We start from the raw sequence: 27,027 nt of genomic DNA on the forward strand, positions 1-27,027 counted from the left end.
TTGGAACAGAATTCTTCTTGGGTGAGAACTGTCTTTGTTTAGAAAAGCAAACTAATGGGCCATTGTGGTTTTAGAAAGATAGCAGGGCTGGGGCCACCTGGGAATGAGACAGAGAAAAAGCCAGACTGCTCAGCATAAGAAAAGAATGAGAATCTGGGGTGAGTTTGCTCGGGAGAGGAACAAAGGAGAGGGAAAGGGTCCTCGGTGGGGAAAGGGGAGTGGAGTGAGGGGAAGATGAATGGCTGAGGCTACCTACATTATGTCTTAAACTCTCCAAGTCCTCAGCCAAATTCTGCTACACATTCACGACGGCCTTGGTGAGTGGCGTTTTGGGGAGATCAAGGAAAAGGGGCTTTATTACATGTTAGGGTTGACAGAGAGTGGAGAGAAAACAAGAGGTGAAGTGTGGGTGATAGAATTCTGAGCAAACCCCGGAAATCTGAACCGGAAGTCACTAGGTAAAATGTACCCTTCACCACCCCACTATCCCATGATTCCCTGTAGATATTGGAAAAGGACACAGGGTTTCCCATCACAGGGGAATTTGAGAACATTATATTAGAATTTCAAAGAGCTGCATCACTGTAGCTGGTGTCTGCATTAGCAAAGCGCTTGTCAGCTGTTTCCCAGAGGGTTTGGCATTTAACAGCTGAAAAGCTGCCCTCATCCCTTTCTAGGTGCCAGGAGACAGGACTCTTGTAGCTCCTCACCTCCTGGTGAAGACTTAAAAAGCAGGTACAGGTCTCTGGAGATCTTTTTGGATGTAGTCAAGTTGATTTTTCCAAACATGCAATCTCAGCATTTGATTTTATTACTGCTGCCCTCTGGGTTTTGGCAGGCTTACCTAAAAGATGGCTACTTTTAAATGTTCATTTACTCTGTTTACAAAGAAAAAGGTTTCTCTTGCCAGCATGCTTTCGCTCAGATTTGGGGACTCTGTACTTATTTAATATGTTTTAAAAGTCTAATGAGGAGTTAGTGAGCATTTGGAAACTTTGCAGCTTTCAGGATGAAAGCAGCCATCTGTGGTTATGACATCATCTCTGTTAATTACCCCTTTGCAAAAATCTGCCTGAATGGAGAAGAGGTGGGTGTGTCTATGTGGGTATTTAACGTGATGATTAAAATATATTAATGATAGTTTTCACTTCTCAAGCACCCTACATCTTAGGATCTTCTTTAAAAGTGCTTCCACAGGCTTTAATTAGCCCTTATAACTCTACTAGGAAGAAGTAAAACAGCTCCCATTTTACAAAAGAGGAAAGTGAAACACAAAGAAGGGTCCTGTTTGGAGGTAGAATAAAGCTGCCTCCTCACAGCTCAGCACTGAGCTCAATCTTTCTCCTCTGCTTGACCAAGAACTGACATTCACAAGCTTTAAATGAGAAGCACAAATTGGTTCCCATCTTGACACGCTAGACACCTGAGCCAAAACAGAACATTTTAGGGTTCATGAGAAATTATTACTTATTATAAGCCACTTCCTAAAGTTATCTAAACAAACAAAAAACAAGAAAACCAAAACAAATCAAAGGGACTATACAGCTCAGAAGTTCTGATTCTCAGTTTCCTCTATAGTTTAACCATTTTGAGTTCTGGGTTATGTATGAAAATGTTCTAGATCAGAAAAGGAAGGCACGATTGCCAATTATTCCACTTTTTATAGGTTGTTTTCATTTTCAATGAAGGAAATATAGGAAAGTTGATAGGAATGCATGGAAGGAAATGCAGAGAAAAATATAAAATTTTCTTCCCTCCAAATATATTTAGCTATGTATCTGAAAGGGGCCAAATGAGGAGCATACTTTTAAAAAGCTATTATGAAAAAATTTCAAACACACACAAAAGTAGAGACACCCCCATGTATTCATCACCCAGGTTCCACATTTATCAACTTTCTGCTATTTTTTGTTTCAATTCTCCCCGCCCCTTGTTTTGTGGGAGTATTTCAAAGCAAATCCCAGATATCATATTTCACCATAATTACTTCTGTATTTTTCCTAATGCATAGAATTTTAAAAATAGAACCATAATACCATTATCACACCCAACAGAAAACCAATTCTTTAATATTATCTAATAATCTGTATTTAGTTTCTACTGATGGTTTCAAAATTGTCTGAAAATTGCATTGACTACTATCTCTCTTTTTTTTTTTTTTGGCCGTGCCACGTGGCTTGCAGGATCTCAGTTCCCCCACGAGGGATTGAACCCAGGCCAAGGCAGTGAAAGCCCGGAATCCTAACCATTAGGCCACCAGGGAACTCCCAGTGACTCTCTCTTTAGTCTCTTTTACTTAACAGGTCTTCCTTCTTCCCCTTCATCCCCCATTCCATTAATTTGTCGGGAACACTGGATCATTTGCCCTGTAGAACTTTCCACAGTGTGTATTTAGCTTATTGTATCTTTGGAGTCTTTTAACATATTTCTCCATCCTTCACATTTCTTTAAATGGTAGCTAGATCTGGAGGCTTGATTAGCTTCAGGTTCTTTTTTTTTTTTTTTCCCCTGCTCCAAACACTTCAATGGTAGTGCTCTGTACTTTCTATTATGTCAGATCAAGAGGTACCTAATGTCTGGTTGTGCCACCTGGGGGGTATGTTTAAGAATGATCCGTAGGATGCATGATTTCATTGCAATACAGTGATTTCCTCATTCTATCACTTCTGCTTTTATTATGTGTGATTCTTTTATAAAGAAAAACTTTCCCTTATCAACTAGTGTATTTGGTTACCCTGAAATACAACCCATAAAGGAAAGGCAAGATAAATGCTTGATTCTTTCCCTTTAGTTATCACCTTTCAGAATAACACCCTAGTAACCTCCAAAGTCTACTGAGGAGTTTTTCAAATATCATTATAAACTCATGGATTTAACAAATATATTTATTTCATTTTACAGTCAATATTCTTATTGGTTCATCTTTGGCCAGTGGAACCACTTAACGTTCCTTCTACTCAAATATCTTTGATGGCTTGTCTTCTGAAATAATAAGGCGTTCCAGGATCATGATGTACTTTGCCTGCCCCAGACCTGGAAACAGACTTTTCTTCAAGGAGCTCTGGTTCCTTTTACTTGGAAATGAAGACACCTACTTTTGATGCAATGTAAAGAGCGATGATTTCAAAAGAGGCCCCAAGGAGGTGTACCTTTGGGCAGTGGGCAGCGTTTGTTGAGTGATACGCCAGGAAGGGACCCTGAGCCAGCTCTTCATTTACAGATGAGCAAACAGGGTTATCAGCCACAATCGGAGCTACATGGCCGGGTCAGGAGGGCAAGGCTCTGGGAACACCTTCCCCAGGGTGTGACCTTTGACAAGTCAGGCCCTCGCCCTGGCATCCCTTCCAGCCGGATATTCTGCGGCTCCAGGTGCGTGACTAACGTTTCCGGTACAGACGCACCCTGGGACTTTCCCGGGCCTCCGTCCCGCCCCGCCCCGCCGAGCTGGTGAGAGTGGCGCGCGAAGGCGGGGACGGGTGGGGGCTGAGTGCTGGGAGCCGCCCTGGCCCGGCTCCGGAGCCTCAGCGCCCCCTGGCGGCCGCGTCTGGTGGGGCGGGGCTTGGCGGGGGTGGGGCTTAGCGCCCAGCGGCTCCGCCTCTTCGCCCCCGGAGGGGTTGGGGCTGGGCCGGCGGATGCGGGCAGGAGCTGTAGAGGTTTCACAAGGACGTGACCTTAAGGGGAAAAAAACCACTGTGTCACGAGTGGTTGCTAACCGGGGTTAGCGAGCTGAACTAGTTCTCCGAAGCCCGGGGAGGGAGGGAGGGATGGAAGGAGGGGCTGGGCCGAAATGTCCAGACCGCTGACTCGCTGCGTACTTGCCCCTCCATTAGCGCGGTGGCGCGCCCTGCGCCCCGGGGAGGAGGATGGAAGGGGGTGCGAGCCCGCACCCCGACTGTGTCTGGGCCTGCAGTTGGGGCGACGTCACTTCACCGGAAGTCTGCGGAATGAAGGCACAGTTTTCTCTGCCCCTCCCTTCCCCTCCCCCCAATTCCAGAAACGAGGCCCCTGAGCCCAGGCAGATCTAACCAGACCCGTCGGAGCTGGGTTTCCATTGGAAGGTTGGAAGTGAAAGGAAGTAGGATGGTTTGCTCATAGAGAACAAAGGAGTTAGGTGCTGTAGCCACAGAATGGGTTCAGCCAAGGTAGTTTAGGGGTGCCTGGCAAGAAGGGGAGTGACTCCCCTCCCCTTGCCCCTTTCCCCTTCTCCTAGTGCCGGCAGCGGGAGTGGCCACGGGGATATGGATAGATTGTGTCCCTGTCTTACTAGGGTCCCGGAATAACCCAGGGACTGGGAGGCGGGAGGACTGGGTCCTAGTTCCACTTCCACTTAACTGTCACCCTGGGGAGCTGGTCACTTAACTTTTGTGGGCCTCAGTTTCCCTACTTGAAGAATGATGGTCTGGACTAGATTGTGGAAGTTTCAAGTACTGTAAGGCATGGGAAGTGAGGGTATCTGTCCTGAGACCACCGAGTAAGTCAGAGAAGAAGGTGGCGCCAGGGGCCAAGGCTGTCATGTGCCCCAGTCCTCCTTCCATAGTCCCCCCTCCACCTCTGCCCACCAATTCTCACATGGGCTTCGTTAGCAAACATTTGTGCACCACTGCCTGCATGCCAAACATAGGCTCGGCCCTGATGTTTATGGGACCTGGGACAAGAGTACACACAGAGGACCATATACCATATGTCTAAATATTTAAAAGTTATAAATCAAGCCAACAAACTCTTAAGTAAAATGTGTTCTATCCTTCTACCTTGACAGATATACCTCCATGAATAACAATCTGGAAGGCCAGGTTCCAGTTTGGAATTCTTGTATTCCTCAGCGTTCTGAGCAGGTATGTGGTGGCGCAGAGAGTGGCCCCAGCTCAAGGGCTGTGGCATGGCTTCCCTCTTCCCTGCCTGCGTCCATCCCACACCACAAGGACCCTTTCCCACACATGTCCTCAAATGCAAACAGATGCCCTTTAAGGGGCCACTTCTCCAGTGTGCACAGTGGTGGTACTATCCTTGGAGGATGGACTAAGAAAAGCGGGTTCAGAATCTGTTGGGCAGGGAGTCCTGAGGTGCGGTGGCCTAATTCCTGGCAATCCCCACCCCTTTCCCCAAATAGTTGGAATAATCCTCCCACTCATCAGCCTATGAAATTAGTAGCCCATACGAACTAACCACGCCATATTTCGAGGCTCTCTCGCCTTCTGAGGTGGCCCACGCTCTATCTGTGGAGTGTGTATATCTCTAAATAAATCCACTTCTTACCTATCACTTCGTCTCCGAATTCTTTCGGTGACAAAGAAAGAATCTCAAATTCACCAGGAACGGTCCCAGGTACCCAGAATCCGGTGGACATCTCCTTGGCACTTTGACTCCTCGTCCTCCATCTTGCCCAGTCTGAGGGTGGTACCTGCCAGGCGTTATGGGGGTGCAGACTTGGACCAAGCACAGCCCTGGACCATCCAGACACTCCAAAGGGCAGGGCTGATGCCTGTGGGCGAGGAGGGAGGATGCCAAGAGGGGCTCATTTCTTAGAGGAGGTAGTACTTGGGCTAAGCCGGCGGGAAGGTTGGGGTTTCAGCAGGTGGAGAAGTGGGGAAAGAAAGGAGCAAAGGCCTTGAGGATCAGCCATCCAGAGTCGGAATGTCTGTGAATTGTGACCATGGTGTAGAAAGGCTGGAGGCAAATCTGTGTCCTCCGAATATCGCCGTACCACGTAGGGTGCAGCCGCCAGCTGTGCAGCCCCTGAGGGGCAGCCTCACCCATCAGAGCAGGATGAGACCCTGCAGCCCATCCCAGGGCAGCTCTGCATAGGGCAGGAGTCCCGACACCCCTCCCCGCACCATGCCTCCTTGGTAATCAGCATTTCCTTACCAATTCCAAGTTGGGGAAACTTAGCTACTCCCCCAGCCGCCCTGGTTTGCTGTAAGAGGTGAGCCTGGAAAGAAGTTTTCTTTAGGAATTGGTGCATCAGCCTCATTTTGCCTGCCAGCCAGAGGCTGCTGGAGAAGGAACGGCCCCTCATCTCCTCTGGGAGCAGCCTCTGCCAAGGGCGGGAGTTGGTGGATAAGTGCCCCAGCTCCCTGCCCTGCAGGAGAGAGAATTCTGAGACGTGTGCTCTGTCTCGCAGTTTGCCACGGGATTAGGCTCCGCTTGCTTACAGCACCAACTTGTTTGATAACACCATTGACTTCTACCTTCCCCACTCTCCTGCTGGTGCTTCCGCAATCGCTTCACAAGTCAAGTACTTCCATTCGTATCATTGTCCCAGGACCTGCCTCTGGGGGAATCTGAACTCAGCATACGGACATTTCATGTTACAGTTGGGCCGGGGCTTCCTCATCAGTAAATAAAAGCGTGGAATGACGCGATCGCCGACTTCCTTCCCAGGCTCTGCTGGAGTTTACCTCAAGCTCCTGCCTCGTATCAAATGGAAACAGGGCACTTTGCTTTGTTTCACTCGGTGCCAGGCTGAACATGCCCTCGAGCGCTGGCCCTGCGGAATGGTCATGTCTCCCTGTGGTGTGTGTGTACGTGTGTGCCAGCAGGAGTCGGGAGCAGAGGAATGGCAAGAATCTGGTTCAGTATCCAAGTCCTCCCTGAGGGTGCCCATCGGAGGCCGCTGAAGTCTGAACCCCTGAACCCGAGGAGGAACTTTGTCTTTTCCTATCATTAGAGGCCCCGTGCTGAGTCCCTGCAGGCTGCCTCCAAACCAGTGCAGCAGGAATTACAAAGAAACACTAGGGCTCCCTCCCTCCCCGCCCCCCCGCACTGCTGATGGAAGCTTTTCTAGAAGGCCACCTGCAAAGGCAAAGCCTGGCATCCTGGGCTGCCTCTATATCACGGGCTCACTTAGCTTACCCCTCCTCCCTTTTCCTGCCCCGCTAATCAGCCACCAGCTACATGGAGACAGAGAGCCAGCACTGGTGCTAACTGCCCCGGCAGCCCCCGAGTGGCTGGGGGCCTGCTGTCTTGCTCTCTGGATAACAGGGTCCAGTCTGAAGTTTCTCCTTGGGGGCATGCCAGTCAATCGCACTTCCTGTGACAGCCCCTCCCTCCTTGCTTTTTTTCCCCTTGGGAACTAGGTTTTGATGACGAGGCTGCTTGTTCCCCAGTTGTTGTCAGTGTGACTAGCTGGCCCAGTGAACGGGCCCTTCGTCTCTCCCTTGACAGGCTTCTCATTGCTCCTTACTTCCCGCTCGGGAGAAATGTCTGATTTCACAGGCAGAGGCGGTCTTCCTGAGGGAGATCCTTGGTTTAGAGCCCCAGGCCCACTAGCCTGCAGAAGACTGAAGGCAAGGTGGACCCAGTAAGCACAGCTCAGGGTTGTAGGTGCCGACAGGCTGCTCTCACAGCCACGTTTCAGTCTGTGGCCTGCTGCAGAGGCTTCATGGGGCCAAGGTTTGGAATGAAGGCTGCAAGGATGCCCCCAACATGAGCGGTCACAAGGGGAGAGCTGCCTACCGCTCTCACCTGGGCAGGGCGAGCCCACCCCTGGGGACAGGGACTTCATTTGGGGGGCTTCCTCCACCCAAATCCGTACCCCATCCCCAGTATGGCTTCCTTCCCAGCAGAGGTTATGACAAGTTCAGCCGTATTTTGGCTTTCAAGACCCAAATGGAAGAAAACAAAAACTCCCCAGGGCACAGCAGCCTCAGATGCTTAGCTTCACACCCCGAGACCTCTTTGTGGGATGGGACTCCTGGCCCATCAGCACTGGCACACCGAGGCCATGACGGCCAGGATGCAGCAGGTTGCCATGGATACCTGGGAGCTTGCTCGAGCAGAGGGCCAGACCCTACAGCCAGGCCTGGTGGATCTGCTGGGCCCAGAAGAATGTGAGGGCACCCGAACTGCTGCCACCACCTTGAGCAGACCCCCTTCATCACTCCCCTAAACCAGGGCTTTCCACTTTAGGGAGCATAGGAGTCTTGTTAAAATGCAGATGCTGATTCCAGGGGTCTGGGGTTGGGGTAGGGGTGCTGAGACTTCCCCATTCCTAACCAGCTCCCAGATGCTGCTGCTGGTCTGAGGCCACACTCTGAGTCCTGATGGGTTTGAGAAATCTCAGCCAGGTTCTGAAAATGGCCCACGGACCTGCTGCCTTAGGGGGTGGCAAGCATGGCCTTGACCCCAAAGCCGGGACTCTAAGCCTCGTGATAGTGAAAAGCCATCTCCAGTCTGTTTTTGGATCATCCGCCTTCAACCACTCCACAGAGAAAGGAAAGCAGCAGCCTGCATTTCGGGAAAACATCATTATTTTAAGCTGTTCTGTCCCTTCCCCACCTCTCCAAGTTATATGACATGTCCTTGTTGAAAATGCTGATAATGCTATTTGGGTGGCAGGGAGCCAATTTCTGGCTGCAAATTGCTTGGGGCTGGGGTCAGGGCAGGAGGCGGGGTCTGCGGAAGGTTTAAGGAGAGAAAGGGGCCAGGCAGATGGAGAAGCTGAGGCCTGGGAATAAAGCTGATTGGTGTGTCAGCAAAATCTGTCACTGGCTTTGGTGATTCGAAAGGCAGACACATTCTCTCATCTCTGTTAATCCTCATCTGATACAGGATTTTCCTGCCATTAAATCTGGAGAAAGAAAAATAGGCACTCAAACCTGCATAAGCAACTATTTCTCCTCTGCCCCGGCTCACCATCCTCCCTGCCCCCACTTTCCTTCTCTGTCGAATCATTTTTAGCATCTGTGGCTGCTTGACTTGGGAGATGGATGGGCTGGGGGAGCCGAAGGGCACCTCGGAGGAGGAGCGGGATCAGGCAGAGCCCCAGGATGGTAAGCAACATTTGGGGACTATTCACTAATGCTCCTCTGCAGAGGTTTCCTCTCTGTCCATTTCCTTGCTGGGTTGTCAGTGAGTCCGTGTGAGTTGCTGCTGACGAAGGGTTTCCAGACACATCCAAGCTGTCAGTTTGGGGGGAGCATCTGATTGGCTGTTGTTACTGGTTTTTCTTAACCTAGCACCAAGGTGATGGGGAGAAAGGCATGCAGAGAAGAAGGGGGAGAGGCAGGGCATTCAGGAGGAAGTGGAGGTATAGAGAGGGGCCTGAGTGACCTGGGTGTCAAGGGACCCCTCCTGGGCACCCGGTGACCTGTGCTCTCTCCCCTTAGGTAGGGATTCCACAGCTGGGTGGTTCTAAGCCACCGGGTGCGTGAAAAGCTGCGGGATGCTGTTCCTGCTGCTGCATGGTGAGTTCCAAGGCCCCCTCCTTCCGTCCCCTAGCAGACACCTGCCAGTGGGTGCGGGGGTTGGGAAGTCAGTAGAAGATGCTAGAACATGCGTGGAAACCACAGGGCTTCTACCCAAGAAGTGTGGGCTTCAGGTGGCTTCCATGAAAGCTGTACCTGGACACCAATGCTTCTGATTAGGTTTCGCTGAATGTGCGATCATGGGGGAGGGGACAGAGAATTAAAACAGCAGGTCGGGGCGGGTGGGGGGGTGTTTTTGGTTTTTTGTTTGTTTTAAAAACAAAACTCCTGAGCCAAATATATGAAATAAACTCTTGGTGGTTTTCTTATTCTAATTTCAGATATGAATTCATTGGTGTAATTACCAAAAACTATAGTGGTTTTCTAATCACATTATTTTAAGCTCATTTCGTTAAAAAATCCCTTAAAGAAATCATCTTCCTAAAGGAAGAAGACGACATGAAAAATATCATGTTGGAATTATGTGATTATGGATGTTCAGGAATTTTTTCCAAGTTTTTTGGTCCTATTGTTATATGGGTTTTAATATAACAGAAAGACTCATCTCCAATATTTTTCCACACCTCTACAGCTCCAGCTGTTCCAAGCCAACCGAAATAGCCCAAGGAAAAATCCCTTGTTAAGTTCTGCAGTAAGCAATTTACACAGACTCTGTTCTTCTGACCCTCAGGTGAATGTAATTATTTGAGGTTATAACGACCCACATAATAGACCTCTCTATGCCATGCTGGCAGAGAAAATGTTACCAGATAATTCTAAGAACGGTAGTAATAGAATTTTCTTATTCTTCAGTTCCACCTTTTCAAAAAGTAGAACTTGCTGTATTCAAGGAATCAACAGGTACACACTGTACCTTCAGTACACTCTAGGGATATCATGAGAGAGATAATTGCATAGCCTTTGTCCTTGAGAAATTTACATTCTTTAATGGCCGACTCAGTAAGTAAATGAGAAAAAAAAATTGGAACAAGGCTCAGGGAACAGTATGGATAAATAGGACATGACTTCCTAGCTGCAGGAGTCTCCAAAGGACAGAGGTTGACATTTATATAATTACAGACAGTCAGCTCCTTGCCATTTCTCCTACCTAGAAAGGATATGAAGTTTGATTGACTCATTGGGACAGAATGTTTGCTTCGAAGAGCCAACATTATTTTAATTCTGTACCCAAAGCTCTCCCGTTCCTCACAGAAAGCAGACAGTATTCATAGCCTGCATGCTGCCAAACAGGAACTGTCCCTGCTGCAGAGACCCGAAATACAGACAGACTTCTTGTGACAAGTTGGAGAGCTGAGCGGTGACATCATTTGCTAACAATAGATGCACTTAAAATTAATGACCATCTCCACATCCCCTGGCGCTTTCATTTAAAACGCACTCAGCAGCACAGACAATATTACTCTGACTACAAGTCACAAGGATTGCAGACAACGTGTTCCAGAGAAGCAGGCAGGGATAGGACTCTACCTCCCCAGCTAGAGAAAAATGACTCAGTCAGCCGGACAAAACAAGATCATGGTGGAATCAGAGGTGGCTCATAGCAGGGTAAATCTAGGGCAAAACTGAAACAGAAATTCTCCACAGGAGGGTCTCCTGGAAATGCCTCTCCTCTCCCCCCTCCCCCATGGCAACCCCTTCAGGGTCTTCCTGTTGTCCACAATATCCCACTTCCTTGTCTTGCTTTACAGGGGTCTTGGCTTGCTCTAAACCATGAGTCTTTAATGAGGGCTAGGGTTTGGGGCTTATTTGCCTCCTGTCTCTAGAGTCTTACTGTAAGTTCTTAATAAGGGTTTGCTTGTTGAATGGGTGAAGCTGCCCAGGTTAGAACCATGACAATACCTGATAAAGGTCTTCCATTAAAAAAAAAAAATATATATATATATATATATAAAACTCTTCAAATCCAATCATAAGACAACCCAATTTTTAAAAATTGGCAAACATTTTTGAATAGCTGTTTCATCAAGGAAGATATACAAAATGCTAATAAGCATATGAAAAGATGCTCCACGTCAGTAGTCACTGGGGGAATGCAAATCCAAACCACAATGAGCTGCCTCCTCACACCCACTAGGATGGCTAGTCGAAAAGACAGACCATAGCAGTTGTTGGTGAGGATGTGGAGCAACTGGGACTCTCCAGCTGGTGGGAATGCAAAATGGCGTGGCCCCTGTGGAGAACTGTTTAGCAGTTTCTTGGGTAGTTCAACATATATTTACCATATGAGCCAGCAATCCCACTCCTAGATAAATGGGAAATGAAAACACATGTCCACAAAAAGACTTGTGCCCAAGTCCTTAGTCACTATAGGTGACTTTAGTCACTTTAGTCAGCTTTAGTCACAATAGGTGAAAACTGGAAGCAAGCCAAATGTCCATCAGCAGGTGACTGAATACGCAAATGGCGGTACATCCATTCGACGGAACGCTGCTCAGCAATAATAAGGAATCAGCTGATGTTCGGAGCAACATAGATGAATCTCACAAACATAATGTTGACTGAAAGAACCATTTGATTTCATTTACATGAAGTTCTAGAACAGGCAAGAGTATACTTCGGAAACTGTATTACTGGTTACCTGGAGCAGAGGATGGGGAGGGGACTGCTGTCAAAGGGGCCTGAGGAAACTTTCTGGGTAGTAGGAATATTCTAAATTGTGATTGGGGTGGGGGTTATGTGGGTGTATATGTTTGTTATACTTTCTGAACTACATACACTTAAAATGGATACGTTTTATCGTGAGTAAATTATACCTGAATCAACTTGACTTAAAAGAAAAAAAGGAAGGTTGTAGGGAGAGAGCAGCTGCACCCCAAGGAGAACAAATCCCTCGTTATCGAGAGTCAGGCGCTGTGGAGAGCTGGGCAGTATGTGGGTGAGATTCATCGACGTCATTACATAGATAAGTAGCTCCTTCCTTTTGTTTGCCAAGTAGTTTTCCCTTGCCTGGGTGTACTGGTTGTTTATCCATTACCCTATTGTTGAGCACTTAAGTTGTTTCCAGTTTGGGGCAGTTGTATTTAGACCTGGAGGACTTTCTGGGGCCTAGTGTTCTCCTCCTCAGATGGGACAGCGCTCCACCTCGAGATCCACAGGGCCTGCGAGGCCGTCAGCAGACCACCCCTCTGAAGACCAACTGATTTCTCCACCCCCGCCATGATTCACATTGGCCAGCAAAGCTGCAGTGTGAATCCATGAGCCTTTCTTTTCTGTCACAGAAGATACCTGCATGATGTGAGAAGCAAGTTCTGGGGTCACTGTGAGATGAGAGGCCATGGAATGGTCTCCCTCACTGCATTTCTGCTTCCCTCAGCCCATTTGGTTCTGAAAATCCAGCACTGCGGCTTGGTCTGAGGAGTAATTGGGATAGCATTTAACCGAGAGTGGGAGGGGAATGACTTGTAGAGCCAAAGTGGCTGAAGAGATTTTGCTGAAATCAGAAAATGGACCACATTTTCCCTTGCTATTTTGGCTTCGTGAGGCACAAGTTCTTTGAAAACAATGAGGATGAAGAAACACTTCAAACTCAGTCTGTGGTTGGAAACTCCATGAGTAACTCTTTTCCTAGCAAACCTCAAGGGGCAAAAGCATATACTCGAAAAGCTGAGGACCGACGGAGAAATCCCTCAGCTGGTCTGCATTAAGACATCATTCCAAAAAAAATATAATTAAAAAAAGACATCATTGTGCGGGCATCTGAGCCCGGCCATTGCCGCCTCCCTGCAGCTCGGGGGCTGGCCAGTATACTGGACCAGAACACGAAGGCAGGGACCCATTTCTGGTATTTGCCCCAATTCAGGGACACCTTGTACCTTTTTTCTTGTTGTTTGAAGTAAAATTCACATAACAAAAGATTAACCATTAACCAGTTTAAAGCGTACAATTCGGTGGCATTTAGTACAGTCACAATGTTGTGCATATATCCCTCTATCTAGTTCCAAGACATTTTCACATCCCAAAAGGAAACCCGGTACCTATTAAGCAGTCACTCCTCACTCTTTTCTTTCCGTCAGCCCCAGGCAACCACTAATCCACTTTCTTTCTCCATGGATTTGCCTGTTCTGGATACATCATATAAATGGAATCATATGTGGCCTTGTGTGTCTGGCTGCTTTCCCCTAGCATAATGTTTTTGAGGTTCAGCCACGTTGTAGCATGTGTCAGTACATCATTCCTTTTTATGGCAGATTAATATTCCACCGTGTGGCTAGACCATGTTTTGTTTATCCATTTACCTGTTGTTGAACATTTGTTGCTTCCATCTTTGGGCTATTGTGAATAGTGCCTTATGGACGCTTGAGTACAAGTATTTGTTAGAACACCCACTTTCACCTAGGAGTGGAATTGCTGGGGCATGCGATAACTTGATGTTACACCCTGTAGCGTTTGATACCACACAGACGAATCCCATCTTTATAAAGTTGGTCCACCTAGACCCCTGGTTTTTTTGGGGGGGATTGGATTTTCTTTTTTTATTTATTTTATTTTTGGCTGTGTTCGGTCTTCATTGCTGCACGCAGGCTTTCTCTAGTTGCGGTGAGCGGGGGCTACTCTTTGTTGCGGTGCGCAGGCTTCTCGTTGCAGTGGCTTCTCTTGTTGCGGAGCATGGGCTCTAGGCACGTGGGCCTCAGTAGTTGTGGCACAGGGGCTCAGTAGCTGTGGTTCGAGGGCTCTAGAGCGCAGGCTCAGTAGTTGTGGCACACGGGCTTAGTTGCTCCGAGTCATGTGGGATCTTCCTGGACCAGGGCTTGAACCTGTGTCCCCTGCGTTGGCAGGCGGATTCTTAACCACTGCACCACCAGGGAAGCCCGACCCTTGGTTTTTGACTTGGGCTGTATATTGGAATTCCCTGTGGAACTTTTTAGAGTACTGATGCCTGCTTCCACACCTGAAGATTCTGATGTAATCTGTCTGGTGAGTTGTGAGTTGGTTAAAAGCTCCTTAGGTGATTCTAATGTGCAGCCCAGGTAGAGAACCATTCTAGATTCTTCTTTTGTAGTTTACTTGTAGTAATAACTTCAGTATTCTGACACTTGGTATTTTGCTTTCCACTCTGGGGCAGATATTCACATGGTCCTTGAAGTACTGGTCCCTTGGTGAGATTTAATCTTGTGACAACAGTGGCTCATGGAATCTGCTGTTAGCTTGGCCCAATGCTTTCACAGCTGTTTCAAGTATTACAAGTCATTTGTTCCTCATAATTGTCCACCTATTACAGATGAGGAAACTGAAAAACAAAAGAAAAAAATAACAACAGAAAAAGCAGTATGAGAGAGCAGGGGGGAAAAGGCAGTGTCATCAGAGTTTATGAGAGATTTAGAGTGAGAGGCCGCACCCTCAGGAGGAGTGTTTCCAGACCAAATGCTCTGGAAAGCCCCACCTGTGAATCCTGGAGCTATGACAGAGGCAGGCTGAGCTGAGGCCCATCCTGCTGAATTTCTCATCTTCCCCTTCCTACCTCAGGCTGGGAATAAAAGCACTGAAGCCTTTTCAGATTTCCACATGGAGCCTTCCCAAAAATTCCGATGGGAGAAAATAAATCGCTAAGCAACTGCCAATGAGTTTGACTTTCTCTTCTCACAAACTGTGATCTTTATTTTAATTTGGTAAATGTTTTTTTGGCCAAGGGATTCCCATGGAACTCAGCTCTGGACAGCCAAGGAGATTTGTCTTTGGAATGGTCCCTTCTGATTCCAGGAGAGGCCGCTTTTCATTTGAATTTGGAAAAATTGGGGATGGCCTAAACAATTTTTGATTCCATTTTCTATATTTCCTGCCAATGAATGGCAAAGAGCTTCCTTTTGGTTGAGGGGCGCTGCCTGGTCTCGAACTTGAGTCGTTTTCTCTTTCAAGGTGAAGAGTTCATGAGGTTCTCAGGGAAAGGGGGAGGGGCCAGAAGGAGGAGACGGTACTCAAGGGATTGCGGGAACCTGTCGGGAACCTGTCTTACTTAGGATGTTGCTCAGGAATCTCACTGCAAACCATAGAACCCACTCCAGGTCACTGAAGACGAGAAGGGGTTTATTCAGGGATGCTAGGTGTTCCCAGGCTTCCTGGTTGGAGGTCCACTGCCCGGAGCAATGCCTAAATCAGGTAGTGGGGCAGTTCCAGCAAAGACCCCATGGCCACCACCACTGGCGGACACACCTGACCGTTCACAGGCATCATGCTGGGTGCTGGGTGCCTGAAATTTCACCATGGGAGCCTGGAAGCCAGATGCCCTCTGCCACCATCCTGGCCAGAAAATGGTTTCTGCCTGGCGCCTACTTCTGACAGGCAAAGCTAGGTCACATGCCTGGGCCCTAACTGCAAGGGAAGTTGAGAAAAGAGAGTTTCTGGCTTCTGTGTTGAGGAGGCAGGACTTATAATGTAGGAAATTCCCTAAATGTATGAACAGTACTTAAAAGGAGCTGGGTAGCCAGAAAAGGCATCAAATGTCCACTACAAGCAGAGATGGTTTGGTTGCAAGGAACAGAATTCCACTGGTCTGCCCAGATGGTTTGAGTGGGTTTCTGAAATGGAAGCAGGGAAATGTCACAGAAATAGCTATAGCAGGGCCTTATGGGAACTAAAGGGCTGGCCAGGAGCTTTCCACTCTCCCTGATCTCCTTTTCTGTGATTCTCATGGCCAATCTAGTCCTCTCTCTGCACACCAGTTTCCTTACCTTGCCTTTGGCTCCTGCCCCCCGATGACTTTGACCTGTACGTGGCTTTGGGACAAACTCCAGCCCCAATGCTATATAGCAGTTGGTGCTCACATGATCTCGCTGCCTGTTCCATGTTCACAGGGAAGGAATGAATCTGATTGGCTCTGCTTAGGTCAAATGTTCACCTGCGGTCCAAACAGCTGTGGCTGGGAGGAGGCTGCAGAGAAACATGGGGTTTTGAGTGGGGTATTTTTTCTTAGACGTGGTGCTTGGCAACAGCTGCTGTCCAACTGTGGAAAATGAGAGCCAGAAGGGCCCTCCAAGGTCAGGAAGTGCAGGCTCTTCAGTTCACAGTTAAAGAAACAGAAGCTCAGAAAGGCTAGGGTTGGGGGGTGGGGGATAGTACAGTACAGTGGAAAGACAAAAATCAAAGGTTGGTGGTGTTTAACCACCCTGAACCTGAGTTTTCTCTTTTTGTGAGTAGAAGAGAAGAATACTTACATTGCAGTGTTGTCATTAAATGAAATAATATATATAGCAAGCTTAGCCCCGAGCAAATACTTATTAAAAGTTGGCTGTTATAAGAGCAAAAGAAACCTATAAACTGTGGTTAATTTGAATAGCATTAGACATGCTTATATCACCTAGACAACATATGGTACCATACTTCCCAAACTCTGCCCTGTGCATATTTGCTGTCTTTGGGGGTGGAATACATCTGCAGGCCATGTTCTGTTGAGCTCCCAGAGCCACTTCAAGCAGCTCTGTTCTGGGACTGCATGTACATGTAATCGTATAGTATGTACTCTTGTGTCAGCTCTCTTTTGCTCACCGTAATGCTTTTGTTGTGTCAATAGTTTGTTCCTTTTTATTGCTGAGTGGTATTCCACTATATGGCTATACTGTAATTTATTTCTCTGCTGTTGAGTAATTTCCTGTTTTGGTCTATTCTGAATAAGCCACAATGAACTTTCTTGTACAGTCTTTATGTGGACATTTTCTTTTCATTTCTCTTGGGTAAATACCTAGGAATGGAATTGCTGAATCATAGTCATATGTTTAGCTTTAATAGATACTGTCAAAGTTTTCCAAAGTTATTGAACTATTTTCCACTCACATCAACAATGTAAGAGAATCCCGTTGTTCTACATCCTCACCAGTATTTAGGGTTGTCAGCCGTTCTAGTGAGTGTGTAGGGAAATCTCACTGTAGTTTTAATTTGCACTTCCCAAATGGCTAATGATGTAGAGCACCTTCTCTTGCGCTTAATGGCTACTTAATATATTCTTTTGTAAAGTGTTAGGTCTTCTACTCATTTTTATTTAGTTTGTCTTTTCATTATTCTTCATTTGTAGGAGTAGTTTTTATATTCTGTATACAAGTCATACACACACACAAATGGTATCTTTTTTAAAAAATAGCTTTATTGAGGTATAATTGACATATAACAAATTAAACATATTTAAAGTGTTCCCTCATGAAACCATCAGCACAACTGAGATAATGAACATATCCCACATCCATCACCCCCAAAGTTCATGCCCCTTTATAATCCTTCCCTTCTGCCCCTCCCTGCCCCCCCCATCCATCCCCAGGCAACCACTGATCTTTCTGTTACTATAGACTAATTTGCAGTTTCTAGAATTTTTCGTAAGTGGAATCATACAGTATGTGCTCTTTTTTGTCTGGCTTCTTTCACTCAGCAGAATTATCTTGAGAGTCATCCATGTTACATGTATCAATAATCCATTCCTTTTTATCACTGGGTAGTATTCCATTGTATGCATATATCATAATTTGTTTACCCATTCAACTTTTTAAAAAAAAATATATCTTAGAAGTCTTTCCATGTTATACAAATAGATTCATCTCCTTTTTATTTATTTATTTATAGATTTATTTATTTATTTATTTTTGGCTGCGTTGGGTCTTCGTTGCTGTGCGTGGGCTTTCTCTAGTTGCGGCGAGCGGGGGCTACTCTTCGTTGCAGTGCGCGGGCTTCTCACTGTGGCGGCTTCTCTTGTTGTGGAGCACGGGCTCTAGGCGTGCGGGCTTCAGTAGTTGTGGCTCACGGGCTCTAGAGCACAGGCTCAGTAGTTGTGGCTCACGGGCTTAGTTGCTCCGCGGCATGTGGGATCTTCCCGGACCACGGATCGAACCCGTGTCCCCTGCATTGGCAGGCGGATTGTTAACCACTGTGCCACCAGGGAAGTCCCCCCATTCAACTCTTGATGGGTGTTTGTGTTATTTCCAGTTTTGGGTTATTATGAATAAAGCTGCTGTGAACATTCATGCCCAAGCCTTTTGTATGGACATGTGCTTTTATTTCCCTACAAGTAGAATGGGTCAATCATAAGGCTGGTGTATGATTAACTTTTAAAGAAACTGCCACATTGTTTCCAACATGGTTGCACCATTTGACATTCCTACCAGCAGTGTAAGAGAGTTCCAGTTATTCTATATGCTCTCCCAACACCTGGTGTGGTCAGTCTTTCTAATTTTAGTCATTCTAATAGGTGACTATTTTAATTTGCATTTCTCTAACAACTAATAATGTTGACCATCTTTTCATGTGTTTATTTGTCTCCTGTATATCTTTTTTGGTAAAGTGTTTCTTCTAATATTTTTCCCATTTATTAATTGGGTGATTTATTTATTTATAGTTTATTATTTAATAATATTATTAAATAAGTTTATAAAATTATATTTATTTGAATATTATTATTTAATAAATTATTTATAATTTATTGCCTGTTTTCTTATTATTGAGTTTTGAGAGTTCTTTATACATTTTGAATACAAGTCATTTATGAGATATATACAGAGAAAATATACAGATATTTTCTCACAGTTTGTGGCTTGTTTTTTCATTCTCTCAAGTATCTTTCAAAGAGGAGAACTTTTAAATGTTGATGAATCTAATTTATTACTTTTTTTCCTTTATGGTTAATGCTTTTTTTTTCCCCTAAGAAACCTTTGCCTACCACTAGGTCACAAAGATATTCTCCTGTGTTATCTTTAAGAAGCTTTATAGTTTTAGCTTTTACATTTAGGTCTATGGTCCATCTAAAATGAGTTTTTGTGTATTCTGTGAGGTAGGGGTTGAGATTCTTTTTTATTTTCTAGGGATTGCAATATGCATCTTTAATTTATCATGGTCTACTTTTTTTCCCCCCATGGAAAAACCCTCTTGTTTATTTGATTAAACAAAAATAAAATAAGCTACACAGGAACAATTTTAAAGTCCAAAGAGACACCAACTTTGTTTTAAAGCTGCAGTAGCTGATGCAGCATCTCCTTGCTACCTTTCCCAGCCTTCTCTGTGGACTACAGCGATGCATTCAGAAGCTTGTTAGCTAACACAGGAGTTTTCGAACACTTTCCCATTGGTTCTTCACCTGCTCATTGTCTGTCATGCCTGAGGCCTGCAGTATATCATTTAAGATTTAAAAGTAAAAATCGGGCTTCCCTGGTGGCGCAGTGGTTGAGAGTCTGCCTGCCAATGCAGGGCACACGGGTTCGAGCCCTGGTCTGGGAAGATCCCACATGCCGCGGAGCAACTAAGCCCGTGAGCCACAACTACTGAGCCTGCGCGTCTGGAGCCTGTGCTCCGCAACAAGAGAGGCCGCGATAGTGAGAGGCCCGCGCACTGTGATGAAGAGTGGTCCCCGCTTGCCACAACTAGAGAAGGCCCTTGCACAGAAACGAAGACCCAACACAGCCATAAATAAATAAATAAAAATTAAAAAAAAAATAAATAAATAAATAAAAATAAAAGTAAAAATCCAGAGGGGGGGAAAAACCCACCCCAAACAAAAACCCACCTTAAAGGTTTGGGGAAAAGCCTTTGCTTCCCTATTCTCCACTTAATTGACGAGATCCACACCACTGCTGCAATGCCCATTTTTAAAAGCATCAAGAGGCAGTCAGCACCCAGATGGGCTTGCAGCATGGTTTCTGTGGCCCACGTAGTTATGCTGGTGGTGCATATCCCTTACATCAAGTCTGTATCGTGGTCTACTTTGAATGAGTCTTATACAGTTTCATGTGTAACGCGAGATCCTTATGAGTACAATTTAGTTTACCCTTCTCATTCTTTATGCTATTGTCATATTTTTCATTTACATATGGTATAAATTCCACAACACATTGTTATTTTTGCTTTCAACAGTCACTTGTCTGTTAAGCAATTAAGGTCTTTTATATTTAGTGGCATATTTGCCATTTCCATTGCTCTTCATTCCTTCCTGTAGATCTGACTTTCATCTAGTGTCATCTTCCTTCAAGCTAAACAATGTCTTCATTTCTTGTTGTGCAGAAGATCTGATGGAGATGCATTTTCTCAGATTTTGTTAACCTGAAAGCATCTCTGTTGTACTTCATTTCTGAAGATATTTCCATTGGATATAGAATTCTGGGTTGCCAGATTTTGCTTTTCTTTCAGCAGCTTACAAGACGTAATTCTATTGTCTTATGCCCTCCACTGTTTCTGATACGAAATCACTCATCACTTTTTAATTGATGTTTACTCTACGTAATGTGTCTTTTTTCTTTGGATGCCTTAAAGAATTTTCTCTCTACTTTGGTTTTCAGCAGTTTGACTGTGATGTGCCTAGATAATATGTGTGTGTGTGCGCATGTGTGATACTAGTTGGGGTTTGCTGAGCTTTGTGTTTTTAATCAAATTTTGGAAATTGTCTTCAATTATTTTTTTGCCATATTCTCTCTCTTTTCTCCTCTGGGGCTCCAAATACATGCATGTTAGTCTAATTGCTTGACATTGTCCCATAGGTCATTGAAGCTCTGATCATATTTTTTCCAATCTTTTTTCTTCCTGAGCTTCATTTTGGGTAATTTCTATTGACTTCTTTCAAATTCATGAATATTTATTCCATTGTGTCTAGTCTGCTGTTTTTCTTACTCAATGGTTTTTTTTTTAAATTTCAGATATGGTATTATTTCAGTACTAAGATTTCTACTTGGTTCATATTCAGAGTTTCCATACCTTTTTTATTTTATTGATCCATACTTCTAAAATTCACATTCCCCATGTCCGCATGCATTATATCCATCTTTTCCTATAAATTCCTAAACATATTTATAATAAATCCTTGTTTTGTAATTCTAACATCTGGACAGTCACTGTGTCTGCTTTTTTTTTTTTAAATTTATTTTTTGGCTGCATTGGGTCTTCAGTTGCTGTGAGTGGGCTTTCTCTAGTTGCAGTGAGTGGGGGCTACTCTTCGTGCAGTGTGCCGGCTTCTCATCCTGGTGGCTTCTCTTGTTGCAGAGCACGGGCTCCAGGTGCAGGGGCTCAGTATTTGTGGCTCGAGGGCTCTAGAGCGCAGGCTCAAGTTGTGGCGCACAGGCTTAGTTGCTCCGCGGCATGTGGGATCTTCCCTAGATCAGGGCTCGAACCCATGTCCCCTGCATTGGCAGGCGGATTCTTAACCACCGCGCCACCAGGGAAGCCCACTGTGTCTGCTTCTGTTAACTATTTTTTTTCCTCTTGAGCAATGTCGTGTTTTGCTTCTTCTTCACATGTCTAGTATTATTTGACTGTATAGCAGATATTGTAGATTGTAGTTATAGAAACTCTAGATCCTCTTATCTTCCTTTGAAGAGTGTTGAATTTCCTTCTGGCCTTCAGCTAAACTACTGGCAGATCCCCTTGATACAGGGGAAGCTTGGTTTCAGTCTTTGTTAGGGAAGGCCTAGTTCCGTTTTACCCTTTGCCCTGGGAAATGGTCTTTACTCCTGAGGTGTGGCCCTCTGGGGTTTCAATGGAAAGCTCGAGGTATTTTATAAGAGCTTCTAACTTGGTGGACTTTGAACTCTTAATCTGCTTCCCATTACTGGGAAATTGCTGAAATCTCTGTTTAGTTCTTTTGGAGTTCTGTTCTTGGCTCCTTGGAGTCACTCCACATACATGCACTTTAGGACTCAAACAAGGATCTAAGGGGAGCTTGTGTGCAAATTTTGTGGCTCCCTCTTTCTTATGGTTTCCCTCCTCAGTTTCCAGCCACTGTTGCTGCTATACACTCTGACCTCTAATTTCTCAGCCCAGTAAGACTCTTGCTTTCTGCTTGAGCTCTACTGACCATGTGCAGCGTGGACTTGAAAATGCCCTGAGAGGAAAAGCCAGTTAAATGTGCCTCTCACTTAGTTTGCTTCTTTTCATTTAAGGGTCATATCTACTCTGGTTGCCTGTTTAGGTTTCTCTCCAGTGCCTTCAAGTGATTTTTTTAAAAATTTAAGTACAGTTGATTTACAGTGTTGTGTTCATATGATTTTTAAAAAATATTTTTCCAGAGTTGACACTAGCAATCAGCAGAAATGTTAGTCTGATACAAGCTACTCTGCCATTATTGCAAGCAGAACTCACCCAAATATGTTATTATTCTTTAATTAATTAATTGGCAGCGCCTCATAGCATGGGGGATCTTAGTTCCCCAAGCAGGGATTGAACTCGCACCCCCTGCAGTGGAAGCACGGAGTCTTAATCACTGGACCGTCAGGGAAGTCCCTATGTTATTATTTTTTTAAATTTTGTTTTGGGGACTTCCCTGGTGGCGCAGTGGTTAAGAATCCGCCTGCCAATGCAGGGGTCACGGGTTCGAGTCCTGGTCCGGGAAGATCCCACATGCCGTGGAGCAACTAAGCCAGTGTGCCATAACTACTGAGGCTGTGCTCTAGAGCCTGCGTGCCGCAACTACTGTAGCCCGTGCGTCTAAAGCCCATGCTCTGCAACAAGAGAAGCCATCGCAATGAGAAGCCCGTGCACGGCAACAAAGACCCAACACAGGCATAAATAAATAAATAAATAAAAATTTTGTTTTGGTGCCCTGTTTTTCTGGCTCACTAGGCATATACTTAGTCTTCATATTGGGTAAACCAATACTGGAGTTTGGTTGTCTGTTCTGAGAATTTACTTGATTTAATTTAAATTTCACTAAATAATCCAGTAAATTAGTTATTGTTCCTAATGGCTATCAAAGTTTCAGAGGCTGAAAATAGGTCTCTAGTAGTGACATCTTGAGTGTTTAAAGTTAAAAAAAAAACACTTTAATCTATTTTGTGAAATAGGTAATACATTCACATGGCTCAAAATGTACAAGGTAAAAAGATATACAATAAAAAGCTTCACCCCCACCCCTGTTGCATGTATTAAAAAAAAAAAAAACTGGCAGCCAAAGAGCCAAAACTTTGATCTCTTGTGTTATGCAAGCAAATTGGTTGTATCCTGTCTGTCATAATCCCATGAATTTCTTGACAAAGTTTTAAAAATAAATGACATCCCCCAGCAGGGATTGTTACAGGAGGAAGGTGTTAATTCCATTTAATTCTGCAAATATTTACTGAGCCATACAGTGGGCCTGGAACAATATTAGCTATTGTGGAGCAGAAACATGAGTCATATGGTTGAGAGTGCACTTCCCTTAATTAGAAAGGAGAAGAGGGTAGAATGAAGGACTATTTGTAAGGAAATCTGATGCCTCTGCTTGACCCAGTTGGAAGAGTTAATAGAAAAAGGTTCTGCCTCTGTCCAGCTGATGCCTGGAGTTAAGGTTACATTCTTGGCCCTGTCTCTCTAACAGGGTGTCTGTCCCGCCCAGCAGCTGCCGTGTTTACAGCCAAGCCCAGCACAGGGTCCAAGAACCTTGCTGGAAGCTTGGTGTCTAGTTCACAGTTCTTAGGGAGAAGGAAAAGCTAAGTCTCTGGAACATCAGAATTTTCAACTAGCTACAGTTTACAACTGAAGGGTTGCTCGAAGGGTTGCTCAAAGGGCTGAGTGTTCTCCAGCCAAGTCTGAAAGGGCTGAATCCCCTTCCTAGAAACTGAGAACAACATGAGTGTCCATAACAGATGTGCTGAAAAGACACTGGAAGCTGAGCAAACCTACAGAGGCAGCAGCAAGCAGATCTACTGATACACACTCCTTGTGTGGCCACACCTTCAGGTTCCCACGAGGGCTTGGATGGGCAAGGCAGCGTAACGCGTACGCAGTGGGAGGGACTGCACGGTAGCCAGGGTGTTTGCTGGAATTTGGGAGTACCGTCGAGGACAGGTAGAAATTATGAATAGCAGTGGTCAGGTTTTACATCTGGGTACCTTTGCTCCTCTGCAGGAATTTCAGATGGAGCACATTCCACCTGCCAGCTGCTCCTGGCCAGAAAATAAAACTTGCGCATCTTCCATCCTGCCTTTTCCATTGGAACTGAAGATGGGGCTTGGGACTTCTGGCTACCACACAGAAGCAGGCCATGCCATTCTGCTTTCCTGCAGGTGGCAAGCCACCTGGAGGGCTTTGGAAGTCTTTATCTGATCCTCCATTCAAATGCTCAGAACAAAATTAATTTATAAGTACCAGTCCTTCCCCTGATGATGGACAAAAGGCTCTAGAGAGCGAAGCCTGGTGAATGGAATTAACCACACAGTGTCCACAAGTAATTTTTGAGATGTGTAAGAAGGTCATCGATAGTTTATTTTAGTATGCTGTCCTTATGGCTTAATTATAGTGACCGTTAAAGAAAAAAAAAAAAAAGATTGATAGGCTTTACTTGCATTCCCAACCTGTTTCCTAATTCTCCCTTCTTCATGAGGCTTAATTTGCTCAGTGGGGGTTTTCAAAAATTGAATTATTATTTTTTAAAATTCATTTATTTATTTTTGGCTGCGTTGGGTCTTCGTTGCTGTGCACGGGCTTTCTCTAGTTGCGGTGAGCGGGGGCTACTCTTCGTTGCGATGCGCAGGCTTCTCATTGCGGTGGCTTCTCTTGTTGCAGAGCACGGGGTCTAGGGCACGCGGGCTTCAGTAGTTGTGGCACACAGGCTCAGTAGTTGTGGCGCACAGGCTTAGCTGCTGCACAGCATGTGGGATCTTCCCAGACCAGGGCTCGAACCCTTGTCTCTTGCATTGGCAGGCGGATTCTTAACCACTGTGCCACCAGGGAAGCCCTCAAAAATTGAATTCTTAACGGTGGGAGGGACTAGAGCAGCACCAACAGAAATATAATGCAAGCCACCCATGTTTAAATTCTCTAAGCAGCCCAATAAAAAAGGTGAAAAGAAACTATCGACATTGATTTTAATATGTTCGCTAACCCAATATATCTAAAACATCATTTCAACATGTAAGCAATATAAAAATTATTGATGAGATAGTTTACCTTTTTTTGGTACTAAGTCTTTGGGATCTGGTGTGTATTTTACACTGCGAGCTCACCTCAGTTCAGGCTAGTCACATTTCAAATGCTCAACAACCACATGTGGCTGGGGGCTAGGTACTGGGCAGCGCAGTGCTAGAGCGTAGGCCACAGTGATGCCCTCCAGGTCCCTCTATACATGCAGACAACAAGCCCTCTGGGTCGCGGTCTAGGAGAGCACAAGCCATGATACAGGTGGGGGGAAGCGGGATTTAGGATTGGGTCAGGTGCCTGGATTCCAGCTGAGTTTTGCTGATGAACAGAACTTGAGAGCAAAGGCGAAGGGCATGATGGGTGAGGAAACCTGAGTAAGGTCTGGGAGGCAGAACGAGGCCCTTTGGAGGACAGGGCTCTGTGGGACGTTTGAGAACTTGGTGGATGGCCACATCCTGCCACGCTTACGGGTAGGATTGGACCTGGGGCGATCCTGTGGCTGACAGTTGTTCCTTTTTTGTCTTTTATCCTCCCTCCCCTCGCCCCCACCCCCGCCAGCGGTGGTCCTCGGCCTGCCCAGCGCCCGGGCCGCCGAGGGCGCCTGCGCGAGCGCCTGCCCGGCTGCCTGCGTCTGCAGCAGCGTGGAGCGCGGCTGCTCGGTACGCTGCGACCGCGCGGGCCTCTTGCGGGTGCCGGCCGAGTTCCCGTGCGAGGCGGCCTCCATCGACCTGGACCGCAATGGCCTGCGCTTCCTGGGCGAGCGGGCCTTCGGCACGCTGCCGTCGCTGCGCCGCCTGTCGCTGCGCCACAACAACCTGTCCTTCATCACGCCTGGCGCCTTCAAGGGCCTGCCGCGCCTGGCCGAGCTGCGCCTGGCGCACAACGGCGACCTGCGCTACCTGCACGCGCGCACCTTTGCTGCACTCGGCCGCCTGCGGCGCCTTGACCTGGCCGCCTGCCGCCTCTTCAGCGTGCCCGAGCGCCTCCTGGCCGAGCTGCCCGCCCTACGCGAGCTCGCCGCCTTCGACAACCTGTTCCGCCGCGTGCCCGGCGCTCTGCGCGGCCTAGCCAACCTGACGCATGCGCACCTGGAGCGCAGCCGCATCGAGGCCGTGGCCTCCAGTTCGCTGCTGGGCCTGCGCCGCCTGCGCTCGCTCAGCCTGCAGGCCAACCGCATCCGCGCCGTGCACGGTGGCGCCTTCCGCGACTGCAGCGCCTTGGAGCACCTGCTGCTCAACGACAACCTGCTGGCCGCGCTGCCGGCCGACGCCTTCCTCGGCCTCCGCCGCCTGCGCACGCTCAACCTGGGCGGCAACGCGCTGGGCCGCGTGGCGCACGCCTGGTTCGCCGAGCTGGCTGAGCTCGAACTGCTCTACTTGGACCGCAACCGCATCGCCTTCGTGGAAGAGGGCGCCTTCCAGAACCTCTCGGGCCTCCTGGCCCTGCATCTCAACGGCAACCATCTCACCGTGCTCGCCTGGGCAGCCTTCCAGCCCGGCTTCTTCCTGGGCCGCCTCTTCCTCTTCCGCAACCCATGGCGCTGCGACTGTCGCCTGGAGTGGCTGCGGGACTGGATGGAGAGCTTTGGGCGCGCCGCCGACGTGCCGTGCGCCTCCCCGGGCTCCGTGGCCGGCCTGGACCTCCGCCAGGTGGCCTTTGGGCGCTCCTCCGACGGCCTCTGTGTGGACCCCGAGGAGCTGAACCTCACCGCGTCCAGTCCAGGCCCGTCCCCAGAGCCAGCGGCCACCACAGTGAGCAGGTTCAGCAGCCTCCTCTCGAAGCTGCTGGCCCCGAGGGCCCCGGTGGCGGAGGCGGCCAATACCACCGAGGGGCCGGTCAACGCCTCGCTGTCTGACAGGCTTCCCTCCCGGGGGGTGGGCAGCTCGGGCCACAAGACACCGTTTCTCCTGGGCTCTGGTCTTCTGCTCGGCGTGGCCCAGCACGTGGTGTTTGTCCTCCAGATGGACTGACTGTGCCACACTGGAGTGGCCCAGATTGCCTTGCCAGGCAAGGGAGTTTAGTTAACTGGGCTTGA

General features: G+C 47.0%; 2 protein-coding genes across 4 annotated transcripts; one reads left to right on the forward strand and one right to left on the reverse strand.

Moving 5' to 3' along the window:
* Positions 1 to 3,237: 3,237 nt before the first annotated feature.
* LOC309621150 (uncharacterized protein) lies at positions 3,238 to 6,709 on the reverse strand (the record flags this gene model as incomplete). The annotated part of the gene is made up of 3 exons (XM_082378268.1): positions 5,866 to 6,709; positions 5,257 to 5,401; positions 3,238 to 3,671 (listed from the first exon to the last, which is right to left on the reverse strand). Exons 2-3 carry the CDS (start codon positions 5,345 to 5,347, stop codon positions 3,238 to 3,240), a joined length of 525 nt encoding a protein of 174 aa, XP_082234394.1. The 5' UTR covers positions 5,348 to 5,401; positions 5,866 to 6,709.
* Positions 3,257 to 27,027, forward strand: NYX (nyctalopin). 3 transcript variants are annotated; one of them, XM_082378203.1, is made up of 4 exons: positions 3,257 to 3,369; positions 4,760 to 4,835; positions 9,108 to 9,185; positions 25,551 to 27,027. In XM_082378203.1, the coding sequence occupies exons 3-4, from the start codon at positions 9,164 to 9,166 to the stop codon at positions 26,960 to 26,962; spliced, it is 1,434 nt and encodes a 477-aa protein (XP_082234329.1). In that variant the 5' UTR covers positions 3,257 to 3,369; positions 4,760 to 4,835; positions 9,108 to 9,163; the 3' UTR covers positions 26,963 to 27,027. The 3 variants fall into 3 exon arrangements, 2 of the variants coding, with proteins under 2 accessions (XP_082234329.1, XP_082234330.1); XM_082378204.1 differs by lacking the exon at positions 3,257 to 3,369 and adding an exon at positions 3,731 to 4,142; XR_014239763.1 differs by lacking the exons at positions 3,257 to 3,369; positions 25,551 to 27,027 and adding an exon at positions 23,982 to 25,514 and having other exon boundaries at positions 3,731 to 4,835.

This window comes from Balaenoptera borealis, assembly GCF_965194805.1.
Source record: "Balaenoptera borealis genome assembly, chromosome: X".
NCBI lineage: Eukaryota > Metazoa > Chordata > Mammalia > Artiodactyla > Balaenopteridae > Balaenoptera > Balaenoptera borealis.